This window comes from Watersipora subatra, chromosome 2 (genome assembly GCF_963576615.1).
Source record: "Watersipora subatra chromosome 2, tzWatSuba1.1, whole genome shotgun sequence".
NCBI classification, from domain to species: Eukaryota; Metazoa; Bryozoa; class Gymnolaemata; order Cheilostomatida; family Watersiporidae; genus Watersipora; species Watersipora subatra.
This window is the reverse complement of record NC_088709.1, coordinates 14,135,398-14,150,096: the sequence shown is the minus strand read 5'-3', so window position 1 is coordinate 14,150,096 and position 14,699 is coordinate 14,135,398. Positions and strand designations below refer to the sequence as shown.

Sequence of the window (14,699 nt, the reverse complement as noted above, 5' to 3'; positions counted from 1 at the left end):
AGGATACAAAAAGGCCTTTAACATTTTATTTCCACAGAGTCACCGCTATGACCGAGATACTATCAGCCCTAATGAGTCTAACCTCATGGCTGAAAACATTAAAAATATTTTGTAATTCACTAGATACAACTGCGAGTACAAACTGTCATCAGTTTAAATGACAGGTAAGCTAAGCAGAATAGATATATAAAAGGTAGAGCATTGCCTTCCTGTCATGGTTTTAAATCATTAACACATTTTTATTATACAGAGAGATTTACTGAGAATTACATAAGTCAAGTTAATTAATGTAGAGCTAGTAGCATAGCACATTCAAACACTTTTATTATCTTACAAGAGTGAAAAAGTACACTTATTTATGTTCATACAGTTAGGTACATGTATGTAACCACGTTGGAAGGAATAGGGTCAAAACTCTCAACTGATGAAAGGTTATCTCCTCAAAAGTCGAGTGAGGGCAACTCTGTTTTACATGTGCAAAACAAAACCTTTTACATGTACTTTGGTTTCTCGCTATGTCAAGGTAGCATTAGTCGGTGTACACCTGTTGCTTTGCCGACTCTTAGTAAATGCAGCAAATTCACATTTTGAAGTTTGATTAGTACTCCAACTGATTTAAAACTGTTTGATTCGTCAACATTTTTTAAAGCTACTATTTTTCTTGGACAACTGAATAGTTAGAATGAGATGATATTGAGAAATTTAGCTCTAAAACGAATCGGCTGATCTGCTGCGTAATCAGGCTGTAGCTCCAGATGCTATTTAGCATAATAGCTCAGTAATAGTAGAGCTTTATTTTTAGTTTTCAATATATAACGAAAGTCATTTCTTTTGTGATTAGTTTTTTAAGTTTAATGGCAATATCATTTTCAGTAGGCTTATAAGTATTTCTTGATTCTGGAATATTTCCAACCACCAACGTTATTTGATGAAAATGTCGATTAGTAATGTAGTTTTTAACTTCTTGTTATGTTTGTTGCTATTATTATTGCTGTTACTACTATGTAATTAGCATGAGCCATATTACGGCTGTACAATTTAGTGTAGTCGAACCTCTTTCACTACGGTGAAGTTTGTGTGAAGCCAAGAATAAATAGCAGTTGTTGATCCTGTTGATTTGAAACAACTCGATACCAGGTTACTAGCATTATGCCACAAGAATAAAATGGATGTATGCTTTTAAAAATACCAATTGTACCTATTTGTCAACCATGTTTAAAATCTAAAGGTACCATTTGATGAGAATTCGCATAGTTTGTGTTGCCAAGATCATGAAAAATTACTTCAGTCATGTAGGGTGTTTTTTTTTCTGAAATTATACATTATATTTTTGAATACTTTTGTTGTTCAATGAATGTAGGCATATGGAACATTTTATGAACACAGTATTAATGCTAAATTTTTTGTATGGTATATATATCTATTTTACGTAGTATTATTAATCAGATTTTTTTGTTTTAGTTTAGGTAGCCAGTTGGCAGGGCATCACAATGTTCCGCTCCATGAAGCGTCTGCTCACCAATTCATTGAATCAGCGTTTCGCATCTACTCACTCTCCGATAATGAATGTATTTGATCGAAAAACTAAACAGCTTCAACTAGATGCAGTCATCAAAGACTCGGATTATCAGATATATATGTATATTAAAGATGAAATAGGTTTCCGAGTGTTTGATCGACTTTGCGATGTTAAAAGAACTTTTGATGTAGCTCTAGACTTAGGATGTAGACTCGGACACGTCACTAAGCATATAAGTCAAGTGCAGCAGCTTGTGACTTCTCATATCTACATGGTTGACAGCTCAGCTGATTTGTTGGACAAAGCGGTGATATCTCCAGATGTGCCATGTACTCGTATCCACTGCGATGAAGAGACATTAGCTGGTCTGCCTCTTGAAACGGATTCTGTTGATATTGCTTATTCTAGCCTTAGTTTGCATTGGATCAATGACCTGCCTGGGTTGTTCAAAAGAGTTTTGAGTTTGCTTAAAAAGGATGGCGTGTTTGTGGGCTCTCTTTTTGGAACAGACACGCTGTATGAGCTCAGAGTGTCACTACAACTCGCCGAGCAAGAGTTGGTTGGTAAGTGAGCTTTCATTCTACTACTGCATCTCATGCCAATATCTAATTAAAGTCCTGTCTCTTGGACCATGAATTCAAGCAATGTGTGACTAGAGCCTGTTATGGTTGGCTGCAAGCTGCTTCCACATGCCTTGCGCTTACATTGGAACTACATAAGAACATTTTAAAAACTGCTTTTAGCTTAATTCCTATTTTGAATATCATTTGTACAAGATTTATATAAATATTTGGTTATGAATTTAATGTCTCCATCAACAACAAACAGGTTTTGTTTACCCTGTGGTCTCTTTTAGAGAGGCTGAATGACATTTTGTTCAAAAGTGATCTGTTGTATCTTTAATATTGGAAAGCCTTTGTACCAACTATTGTTCTTTGACAGGTGAATATGTATTATAATTAAAGCAGTGGAGTGGAAAATTGTCTAGAGTGACCTTTTTGTGAAGAGCTCTGATCTCTTAGCACTTTCTCATGCAGGAGGTGTTGCACCCCACATATCACCATTCACTGCTGTTAGAGATCTTGGAGATCTGCTTGGCAGTGCTGGATTTACTCTTGTTACCATGGATGCTGATGAGCTTACAGTAAACTATCCAGGCATATGGGAGCTGATGAGAGACCTCAAGGGTTAGTGCATCGCATTAGACAATTGTCGAACTGTGGTTGCTCAGCCAATTCTGAGTGAAAACAACCCTTGAGTATGCGCTCACATTAACTCTTTCTCTATGAAATTAGTTTCTTTCCTGGGACATAATTACGTATTTGGTAAAACAAAAATTATCATATAAATTGTCATAACTTTTGAACCACACAGGTATAAAAATGCTTTGATACCGAATTAATCAGAATAAAATTTTACTTCAGCTGATGCCTATAAGAAGTACCACCAATGTGTTGCAGAATGAGCACAAACACTTTTTATGCTGTTTTTGCCGTGACCATGAGCATGTTCCCAGACCATGAGCTGATAATTGTTCTGGTTTAACTACAAATACGATAGGCTATTTAAATGACTACTCATCATCAGAAACATCTTATACAAAGCTTACTAAAGCCACACCATGCAGCTCAGGGCCAAACGCAAACGCTGTGTTGAGTCAAACTATGCAGCTCGTGGTAGCGAGGGAGTAAAGATACACAGCAATGCAGACTTCAATCACTTATTTTTTGAGCTCAAAGCTTCAAGGCGATAGTTCCAACATCAGATAGATGGTATCTGATTGGTTGGTGATATTTCACTTCATTTAGGTTTTCTCGTTTTTTAATCTTTCATAGATGTAGAGCAAAGTGAGTCGGTAAGTAAGTCAAAGATTCTACCTTGACATTTGTGGTCTCCAGTTCTCCATGTTCATCGTCTTGAGCATATTGCTTCGATCAATTGCGTTTTGATAGTGAAGGCAAGTCGCATTTTGTTCTTAAGAGTTTTTTATTAATCAACTGCTTTATTTGAATTGAAGGCATGGGAGAGAGTAACTGCAGCTGGAAGAGACCTTTTACTCTCAGACGAGATGTTATGCATCGAGCCGAACAGATTTATAGAGAGAGATATGGTAATGATGATGGCTCAATACCCGCTACTTTTTGTATTCTTTCATTTATTGGGTGGAAACCAGACCCCTCCCAACCCTTACCAGCCAAGAGAGGCTCTGGCACCGCATCTATCAAAGACATTGCTGATTATGTGACTCAAATGGATAAAACACCAAAAGACAGGTGACAAAATTTTTGTGTTGATTAATTATAAGCAATCCATTTTTATGTTTTACTATAATTTTTACATTACATCAAATTTTTTAATATATTGGAACATGAGAATTTCTGGTTAGCTCTCATATGGGTGGTAGCTTCATCCTAGACATTCCATCAACGGTGTGAGGAGTTTCCAGGGTATATGAGTTAGTGGCAGCGCTAGCAATCTCTGGTCTGGTCTGTTTCTGTTTTGGAGTTTTTTCTCTTTGTACAGCCAGAATTCCTGCAAGTCCTGATTTTCTCTCTAGTTTGACTCCTCCCTCTATCCCTTTCCTCCATTTATTCTTTAAACAGTGAGACTTTCCAGGTTTCGAGAGCTCCTCTAGTTTCACTGTATAATCAAAACAGCCGACCAGTAATAGTATTTTAAGATATTTGCCAAAAAACAGGGACTTGATGGGCTGCCAATTGTAATGATGTTTGATTGGAGTTGTCACCTATTGTGATATGCCTTACATAAAGAAGAGACAAGTCCCATTTCACAGAGCTGAATTTAAAACAAGCTTCTACGTACATGTATTAATATATAGAATAACATACTGTAATTATGCATGTGCTAAGGTTGCTAAGTTTTAATATGGTCAATTGTCTACTTGATGCAAAACAAATTAAACACAGCTAATTGGCTATTTGATGCCTATAATTCCAGGTTGACATGATTCAAATGAGGTTTAACGCCATGTCGCTCAATTTTTCAACCCTTCCCTTAGAGTGGCGCTTTATTAGAGGTGGCATTCAAATAAAGGGTGGTATTTTATTATTCCAACACTTCGCCAGGATATTGAGAAAACAAAATTAACCCTTTCTCAGGCAAATCAAATGTCGCCTATATATTGCACTCTTCTTTGTTTGGAGTGACATTAACCCTGTGAATGAAAGAAATTTGCTAACTTACCTCCAATTTGTCATAGATTTCTAAATAAATATGCACGGGAAGCTGATACATGTCTCTACCAGTTGATATCTATTGCTTGCAATTAGCCTAGGATGATCTTATAACTTCCATTGCAATTTGTTGGAGCTTTCAAGTTTTTTATTTCATTCTAGCTTTTATATATATATTTATTTTATAACTACATTTAACAAGGTTGCATAAAAGCTCATTGCACCCATTGATATGTTTGCTACAGTTTGCAGCCGAAACTGGCTTTTTATGTGCAATGGAAAAGGAGTTACGAGCATCGATCCATTGTAACCCAAGTTCATATTTCTGCAATGATGCTATCACATAATATGCTATAACTCTGCTAATCTATGAGTTATATAACAATAATCTATCAAATGCCACAAATATATATTAAAGAACGAGTGACATAAACAAACCATATGTATAATACAATCAGAAACAAAAATTGATATTTTTATTCCAAAACTATTCCATTCTTTTCTTGCTGTTCAATACTTTTCACAGTGTCTTCTGACTTTAACTCTTCTGCACAGCTGAGTTAGTCGATATTAGCGTTCAAAAATTTTTTAACAGAGCAAAACTTTTACGCGATGCACTTTTGAAAACATGCATACGCTTCTCATGCGAATAAAGAGAAACCGCGTGTAATCTCAATATACTCTCAAAATGTTAGCCACAAAATACATAGTAGCACAGATTCTATCGTAAATGTGAAAACCTTTTGAAAAAAGGAACTACTGTTAGCCTGGTATAGTTACCAATTATTTTTATGGTGTGGTATTCAAAGTTTTAACGAAAAACTGTTAAGATTTGGAGTAGGAAAACGGACTTCGGTACAAAAAGAAACAACGAAAGAATTAATTATTATTGATGTAACCGAGTCATTATTAGTACGGCTTTGTGTACACTTTTTTTCTGATCACTTTCTATTATGGGTTCGTAAAGTTCAAGAATGTCAAATAGTGGCGGTAAAGTAGAAGCGGCGTTCAAACAGAAGTGGGGTTCAATTAAAGAGTGGCGCTCTATTTTTCAGCCCTTCTCCTATAGTGGCGCTCAAATAGCAGTGGCGTTCAAATAAAGATGTCATTCAAATAAAGGTGTCGTTCAAATACAGGTTTTACGGTAGGTTATTTTAGTAATGATCTTCAAACTTACCAAAGGGTTTGCTAGTATTATGCTAAAAATATGACTTTAAATAGAGCAGGTTTTTCTCACTTGCAAGCTCTGGATTATGCCTGTCAAGATTGTCCAAGAGGGATTTATACTGAAATAATCTCCCAACATCACTTGTCATTTTGGTGATTTTGATCAGAAGGTACATTTCTCTATCCTTAAGGGTTCTGTAGGCATAGTCAGCAGCTAGCTGTGATATTTGCAGCAGCTCTCCTGTTTTCCAACAGACCAAGTCTATATTATCTGTTGAGGATAGATGTGCAGGTAGTTTAGCCATAGCATTTGTAATGACATTTCAAGTAATATGCATACATATTGGCATCGTAAGGCGAAAATTTCGTATAGATGGGAAGGGTATAGAAACTCATAGTAAATATCTAATGCAAGTTCCCTCTCATAAAAATCATCAACATTTTATATATGTACTGTGCATATTAAAAATTAGCAACAAAATAGTATGTTAACTTCAGTAACTATAACTACCTACAGTAGCTTTAGTGTATTTATTGGTTATGACCTGCAATAAAATGTAACATTACAATGTAATATGTGTGGTACATACTGTAGGAGTTCTTACTTTTGAGGCAGATGTATAAAGTAAACGTTGAACTTAACTAAAATGAGTTTAGCTTGCTAAACACATACTTAAAGCTAAGTTATACTATGTATTTTTAATTATATACTGAACTTCAACTTTTTCATCACTAAAATCTTTTCACCTGTTTCCAGTTTTGTTTACACAATAACTAATGACAAACAACATCGAACTTAGCGAGATCGAGCATTGTATCTCTTCCATTTATTATTAGAGGTATTGTGGCAAATAACATATTGGCATATTTGTTATTCCGACATAATCAGCACACCGACGGCTAAATTAAAAGTTTTGAGAAAAACTTTTTTGATTCCATATGGCGAAAAATATTTTGAATGTAAGGGCCGATAAATCAGCGTGTGCTCCATTGCCGGGTGAAAAAATCGTATAACAGGGTCATCGTAACCTGAGGGCACACTGTATCTATACACAAATCTCAAAGTTTGTTAGTCTATGTCCTTCGCGATATCCGGCTATAGCTATTAAAATCTTGGAATTAAAATCTCACATTCTGCTGGATTTGAACTCACAAAGATCACAACCACAAGTTTCAAACTGTGCATTTAGCCACCAAGCTACGCTATTCTTACGATTGAATTGCTCTTATCATACACCGTATACCCTTTTCTTGATTGTAGACGCTAAATGACGTATTAATTAAAACTCTATTAACTTTATGGATGCTTTTTTGTCCTCGCTGTTCTAGGGCTAATTTGTTTTCTGCAAAATGATGTCAACAATAATTTCTCTCGAAATTATAATTTGACTATTGTACCTCAGTTCAGCATCATCCGTTATGTTAAAAACGGGTTTACAAACATATGAGTGATAAAATTTTGGTTAAAAGTCTAGTAAAATGCATTCTAAAGCCTCCTTCAAATATGATTTTAGTAAGCTAAATTCATATATAAGTTGGATTCACCGTTTATGTTACATGTCTGTCTTGAAGGTAAGAACTCTGCACGTAGCGCATTGTAATGTTACATTTCCTTGCAAATCATAACCACAAAATGCACTAAAGTTATTGTAGGTAACTATAGTTATCAAGGTTAATATATTGTTTTGTTACTATTTTTAGTGATGATGATTTTACCAGGCAGTGATTGCATTAGATAATTACTATGGGTTTCTATACCACTCTATACGTATACATCTGACATTTTCGCCTTATGATTCCAGCACTGAAACGAACTAACATCATATAATCGTATACCAAATAATTTTTCATTGTAATCGTAGCAAAACAGACTATATTTAGCCAATACTTGCTAATGATTTCACATTTACATTTAAACACCGTAACAGTTTTATTTTTTCTCCTAATTTATTTCAACAAAACACTTTATTCATGATATGAAATTTGAAAGTTACAGTTGTTTGAAAAAGTTGGAAAACCTGTATGGCTGGTTTCCAACTATATACCTATATACTATAAACCTGTACGGCTGGTTTCTAGCTATATACCTATATACTATAAACCTGTACGGCTGGTTTCCAACTATATACCTATATACTATAAACCTGTACGGCTGGTTTCTAGCTATATACCTATATACTATAAACCTGTACGGCTGGTTTCTAGCTATATACCTATATACTATAAACCTGTACGGCTGGTTTCTAGCTATATACCTATATACTATAAACCTGTACGGCTGGTTTCTAGCTATATACCTATATATATATAGGTATATAGTTTAAAAACCTGTACGGCTGGTTTTTTTCTCTCAATTCATTTAAACTGCACAAAAAACACTTTTCCCATGATATGAAGTTTAAAAGTTAAAATTGTAAATGTTGTATATGCGAAATAAAAAGAGATTTTCTATGTAAAGATTTTTATTTATTACCCGGGCAACGTCGGGCATTCAGCTAGTATATATATATGTATACATATATATACATCGAGCATATATAGGTATATATAGACTTATATACATCGAGCATATATATATATGTAGGCGTATATATATATATATATATATATATATATATATATATATATAAAGTTAAAGTTATATATATATATATATATATATAAAGTTATATATATATATATATATATATATATTATATATACTAGCTGTGCCTCCCGGCATTGCCAGGGTATTAAAAATCAGCTTATAAACAATGAGAAGTGATGAGAGTTGCCTACCACTTGCTATTAGCCTGGCATATTGCCAATGGAAAATGGTATTAAAAATCAACTTATAAACAATGAGAAGTAATGAGAGTTGCCTGCCACTTGCTTACAGACAACTCTCCAGCAAGTGGCAGGCCATTGCCAAGCAGCCTGGCACATTTTCAATGGAAAATTACAGTAAGCTAGTAGGCTTCTAATGACGGTACACCATTATGTTCCGTCAGCATTGTCCAGCTAGGCTATTCTAATAATAGCTATAGCTGGAGGGACACGCATACATACTTTGAGAAATATATATATGAATATATAAATACGCTGACATACCGTAATCTACGGATTTGACACCAAATTTTTATTATAGTAAAGATTTAACTATCGTAAGATCTTTACCATAGTAAAACCGCGTCTGCCGTCTCTCCGAGGCCATGGTTGAGCGTTGGGAAAAAAGACAACTTTGTATGGGATTTCATTCTTTGACATTTCGCTTCACCGCCTGGCAAAGTTACCACATGCGCCGATCATCCATGACGTTCAAATTTATTGTGCATATACTTATTCCCTGTGTTTTATTAGCACGCCTGACGATCTATCATGGTACACGATGCTGCCAGGATGCTAGTATATAGTTAAAATAAGAGAAGGGAACAATTATGTTGATTGTACATTGATTAGTTATTAGGCGATTGATAAGGTCAATATCTTTGAACCCTTTATGTGTGTTTATGTTACAAGATTAATAGCTGGACTTACCTGTTTTATTACTAAAATCTGAACTGACTTGGCTGTAGCCGGCAAGAGAGCAATATAGCAGTATAAAACAGTTATTTAAACAAAAAAGCGTAAGCATTATAATAGTTGTTTAAACTACAAACAGTTGAAAGAGAAAAGCACACAATTATGTAAGGTCAAAAGGTCCAACTAGACAAAGCCAACAGAAACCATTATTTAAGCTACCATCTTGGTTTTTCATGCTATTAAACCATTTACTTGACAGCATTTTGTTCTTGAGGAACTAGCTATATCGTTAGGCGAAATTGCAGCATTGAATTGCAATGGTCATTTCATTATAAGTTTGGAGTTGATTGCCACAATTATCGATGAAATTGACATTATGCAAGATGCCTGACACTTGCCAACATTTTAACAATCTAATGAACTGTGACAATCGTTCGTTTCATTTCCATAATTTATATCTGAAGTATTTTGGCTTCCTCAAGTAATTTGTGATAGTGAGGCTTCTCAGAGGGAAAAATCTTTCATCAAATTGATATTTTGAAATATAGATACAAGATATATAGGTACAAGTACAAAATAGATGACTCATGTTTATGTATGTAGAAGAAATTACAGCCAGAATATTTCTGCTTATTCTTTCTTATTGTACAGTTTAAGATATGCATTTATACAGGTATTTCTGACTGGTGCGTAAATCAATTGTACCCTATATTTACTTGCAATGTATTCATCACATGGTACTATACATATAGCTTATGGTATACACATTTTATATGTGGTATATATAATATATATTATATACAATATATGTAAGATAATAGTATTAAGCTCAGTGTTCCCAAGATTTCTTTCAGTTTTAATTAGCCTGCAGCATGAGTGTAGATTTTTAAGACAAATTGTTACACTGCCTTCCTGATAACAATCCATGTTTGCGTTCATTGCGAGTAATTGTCCTTAATGCATGCAAAGGGGCATTTTTGAGTTTCTAGTCAGATTGTTGCTTAAAAGGCTGCTTCTCAGAAACCAGATGGAATTTTAAACCAAATATTTTGGTGACCTGGCTGAAGGCCCAAAACATATGCGTGTGAAGTTTGGATGAAATCAGCCAAAAATATGGAAACGTGTAGCATTTACGCCGGCTAACAGACATACAATATGACCAAATATGATTGATTAATAGAGTTATAAAGTATAATATATATAGCCATATATGATACACATAGCATCCTCACCGTGTACATGATGTGATTTGTAGTCATATATGTCTCGGGTCTTCATGGTGTATATTTAACATAAGATATACATAAGACCTACGCACATTGTATACATAAACCGCATGGCATTTCGTACTATGTACCAGATAGAATACATATTCTAACCTAACTTTCATATGTGTGGTATGAAAGTTGTAAATAACATATATTGCATTCAATAAACACTTTTTGTACACACTACATTTGCACAAGGCCTGTAAACGCTGTATAAATCTGGAAATATATCACGGTATGTAGCAGATGTAAAATGTGATGTATATTTTGTCCTTTAGTCCTACATATTAGGACTTAAGGTCCTACGCAAATTAGGCTTGGTATGTACTGTTTACATGAAATTACTATTAGAAATATGACGAATTGGGTAGCATTAACCAAGTTAGAGCTTGTAATAGCAGAAGTAGTAACAATGGAATTATCGCCTTCCTTATGCGGCTTCATCATTATTTTTTGATTACATTTCGATCTAGCTGATTAAATTTCGTGAAGCACCCATTACCGTTGCGCAAGTACCGCTCTTCATAACCATAAATTTGAATTAAATCGTAACTGCAAACAAAAGACTACGCCTGTCTGGAATTAGTCCAATGAGAGTGCTAGCTCTTTCCTCGCTCCTCAAAACCCTTCAACTCTAATGAAATTAAGCAAACGGGCAGCCAGGTGCAGAGTAAATCCATCTTTGCGATGTATTGTTGTGTGCGTCAGACTCATTGGCCTGGAACTCTGTGTTCATGGTTTTTAAAAGGAAATGGCTTCCACATTATAATAACCAAAAGAAACATATAACCAGTTGATAAGTGCAACTGTTGATTCAAGCAAACTTGTTTCACCGCCGTATTGTGAAGTTTTTTTTATAGCTGATAACTGTTTATGGCATTAAAAAAAAACATGACGGCGGAGGTAGCTGATAACAGAAGAGGCTTGAGAGATACTCACCAAGTGGTCTGCACCCTGAGATGCGTCTCATAAAGTTCAGGAGGTGTAGGGTTTTGCAGAAGGAATTGAGTATCATTGTTCTATTGGCTGTAATATATCATAGATTAGTATTTAATGGCAAACAAGAAGATTACCACAAAACCTCTATTTGAATGCCATGGCGCTGTATTTTTTAATCCTTCCCCTATAGTGGCATTTTATTAGAGGTGATGTTCAAATAGAGGGTGATGCTGTATTTGTCGACTAGCTCGTGAGAATTTTGGGAAGATAAATTCAACTCTTTTACTGGTGAAGCGATGCAAATGTCACCTATATTTAGCATTCTCCTTAGGCGGGGACACATTAATTTCGTCGGCCTCGGCATTTCTGTTAAACTTTTTTTCATATACCTCGAAGTATCAGACAGAGTTAAATAAGGAATTACTTTGATTACAACATATTAGATGGATACAGTTATTAATTATTTGAATGGTGTCGCTTTCAAAGTTTTAAAGAATAAACCCTAAAGCTTTTGAGTAAAAAAAATGGAACGGACGTTTCTACGCCATAACAATGGCTGCTATTTTGTTGTGAAGTGTTCCTGAAGAGTATTTTCAACCTTCTTAAAATCCTCAGGTAAGATCGTAAACCACATTATGGATGAATCTGAAGACAATGGATCGGGTTTAGATTTTAGGGACTTAGAATCAGAGTGGAGCTCTGATGATTGTAAAGTTCGATCTTCTCAGACACGCCATCACTAAAGCCATGGCAACCCCTACAGCAACACGAAAGAATTAACCGTTATTGATGTAACCGAGTCGTTGTTAGTACCATTTTTGGACACTTTTCTATTGATCACTTTCTACTATGGGTTCATAAATATCGAAAAATGTCAAAGTGACAGCCAAATAGAGGTGGTGTTCAATGAAAGGGCAGCCATATTTTTGAACCCTTTTTTTAGAGTGGCGTTCTCGTAGAAGTGACCTTGACCATAACCAACGTCACCAAAGACCCAAAATCATGATGCATCTCTACCAGATTTTCTCAAAGGTGCTGTTCAAATGGAGGTTTTACGGTATCTGTGGTATTCTAGAAGTTTCATGCTGCTTTAGAGGTTGAGAGTAATTAGATATTAGTGGTCTTGATAATTTATGTTTTCCCATTTGAACCAAAAAATTCGTAACCTTTGCTAAAATGATCTTAGCTTAAAGGAAGTAAAAGAGACCCAAAATGTTTCCTTTAATTCTCCTTTTATGCATTTATTATTTTTGCAAAAATAGTTTCAGTTAAGATACTGTGAGAAAGCCTTGAAATTCTCTCCTTTGTCTCTTCTGTTTATGCCTAGAAAGAAGTTTAAGAATGCCATAAAATAATTTTATTGTTATACAAGGTCTTCATTGCATAACACTCAGACTAGTTGGTCAGAGAAGTGACCAATGGCTGTATAGCACTCATCTTCCAAATTTGATTGGATATAGATTGATATATGTTTACTTTATTCACATCAGTCAAAGCTGTTTAAATCAAATTAGACCACAAGACAAAAGCCAAAAATAGTAAATTATGTGTATTAAAAGAAAAAGCTCTTTTTGCATAATGCTATTATATAACTTGAACCAGCATGGTGTTGGTGTCTGGTACAAGGGGAAGTGGTTTTTGGGAAAGCAGGAATGTAATGGATGGTCAGGCAGATTTTCAGATAAAAACATGTACAAACTTCTTGACAGGCGGCTAGCTAAAAACATCTCAGCACGCAACGGTGTAATTTGTGCTGTTTGACTGAAGCGGTACCTCCGTATCTCACGAAGATCAATCCGGGTTGGTTGCTAGAGCTCTCTGGTCTCGGATGCAACTTGGCAACTCCTCTATTGCTGTAACCAGTGGTGACTCCGCTCAGAGTTTTCTGCAACTTCGGTTTGGATAGCGGAGGGAGTCTACACTGTATTAAATTGTATGCATGTTATTTCAGGTGGGCTGAAGAGTTCTGTGATTATCACAGTTTCTCCCTCAACAGTTTTGCCAGCAAAATGCTGTGCTAATAAAATTTATGGATCGTTTCATAAAACTTAACCCGTTAGATTTGCTAGCAATAATTTCTGCATTTGAGAAAATCCATAAACAAATTTATGCAGTAATTAGTTTTTATCCAGTTCATCTTTTATTAATTAATACATTCATGAAATTGCCAAATATGATGATGATCAAATACTTTGCAATGTTCTTACCTCTTTTTCTAAAGTGAGAGCCGCACCTGCCGCCATAGTCAGATGTGTCCTTGATGTGACTTGTTCGCAGATACTCCTCGGTTAATAGCTTCTTCTTTGCATCGTTGAAGCTCAATAGCTGACCTGACTATTAGAATGTAAGCGTGGAGTGTGCTGTCTTGCTGCTGCCACATGCTCAAGTCTTTTAACTCTGAGCGTGTATCACATTACAGAAAAATGAGCATAAAGCATGCTATTTATGAAAACTATAATAGGTTGAAACTAATTAGCAGCACGGGTCACATTGTCTGAGAGGTATGTGAACTCAGAGAGCATTTAAATTCAATGCTTTTAGAATTAAGCATCGATTTCATTTACAAACAGTTTGTTTAACAAAAGCGGTTGGTGGTGATTGAATGGTTAATGGGTTTAAGTGGCTTAAATTTAAGCGCTGTTTGTGTCACATTCTTCACAACTGTTCGTTGAAGGCAGACTATTGTGTATAGGTATGTACATTATTATTATGTATCACATTTATTACTCTGAGCATATATTGCTACCAATTAATCCAATAGTAAATCTGTTTTAATCCTTTTTTTCAGAACCATTTTTTCTTTACCTAGCCTTAGATCTTGTTTGCTTAGAATGAGGTTCTGTGAGATAGGAGATTGTCTTTGAAGCTGCTCAAGTCAATGTAGTGTAATCTAATTTTGTTCGCTGTTAGGCCAAAAATTTACCTGTTGGCAATGTATTAATGGTATGTCTCTCTCCCCATCATAGACATAGACATGTTTTTCTGTTTTTTAGGTCTGAGATATTTTTCAACTGAAAGTTAAATGAAGGAATTAATCACTTCATCTCAAGCTTTCCAGAACTTTCCAGAGCTGAATGCTGGGTTATAAATTGGACTTCATAATGAGCCGAT

At 35.1% G+C, this 14,699-nt stretch overlaps 2 protein-coding genes across 2 annotated transcripts; one reads left to right on the top strand and one right to left on the bottom strand.

Moving 5' to 3' along the window:
• Positions 1 to 1,517: 1,517 nt before the first annotated feature.
• On the top strand, positions 1,518 to 3,824 carry LOC137387576 (arginine-hydroxylase NDUFAF5, mitochondrial-like). The gene is made up of 3 exons (XM_068074039.1): positions 1,518 to 2,082; positions 2,557 to 2,706; positions 3,537 to 3,824. Exons 1-3 carry the CDS (start codon positions 1,563 to 1,565, stop codon positions 3,794 to 3,796), a joined length of 930 nt encoding a protein of 309 aa, XP_067930140.1. The 5' UTR covers positions 1,518 to 1,562; the 3' UTR covers positions 3,797 to 3,824.
• An 84-nt stretch (positions 3,825 to 3,908) lies between these two features.
• LOC137387976 (uncharacterized) lies at positions 3,909 to 13,831 on the bottom strand. The gene is made up of 5 exons (XM_068074493.1): positions 13,796 to 13,831; positions 13,362 to 13,509; positions 11,589 to 11,675; positions 5,951 to 6,151; positions 3,909 to 4,159 (listed from the first exon to the last, which is right to left on the bottom strand). The coding sequence occupies exons 1-5, from the start codon at positions 13,829 to 13,831 to the stop codon at positions 3,909 to 3,911; spliced, it is 723 nt and encodes a 240-aa protein (XP_067930594.1).
• Between the last annotated feature and the right edge of the window lie 868 nt (positions 13,832 to 14,699).

Excerpts from the sequence above, each read along its gene's own strand:
- LOC137387576 (XM_068074039.1), top strand. The coding sequence starts at position 1,563 with ATGAATGTATTTGATCGAAAAACTAAACAGCTTCAACTAGATGCAGTC. Across the intron at positions 2,083-2,556 it reads CGCCGAGCAAGAGTTGGTTG|GAGGTGTTGCACCCCACATA; the intron begins GTAAGTGAGCTT and ends TTTCTCATGCAG. Across the intron at positions 2,707-3,536 it reads GCTGATGAGAGACCTCAAGG|GCATGGGAGAGAGTAACTGC; the intron begins GTTAGTGCATCG and ends TTTGAATTGAAG.
- LOC137387976 (XM_068074493.1), bottom strand. The coding sequence starts at position 13,831 with ATGGCGGCAGGTGCGGCTCTCACTTTAGAAAAAGAG. Across the intron at positions 11,676-13,361 it reads GATCTTCGTGAGATACGGAG|CCAATAGAACAATGATACTC; the intron begins GTACCGCTTCAG and ends GATATATTACAG. Across the intron at positions 4,160-5,950 it reads GCATAATCCAGAGCTTGCAA|TGAAACTAGAGGAGCTCTCG; the intron begins GTGAGAAAAACC and ends TTGATTATACAG.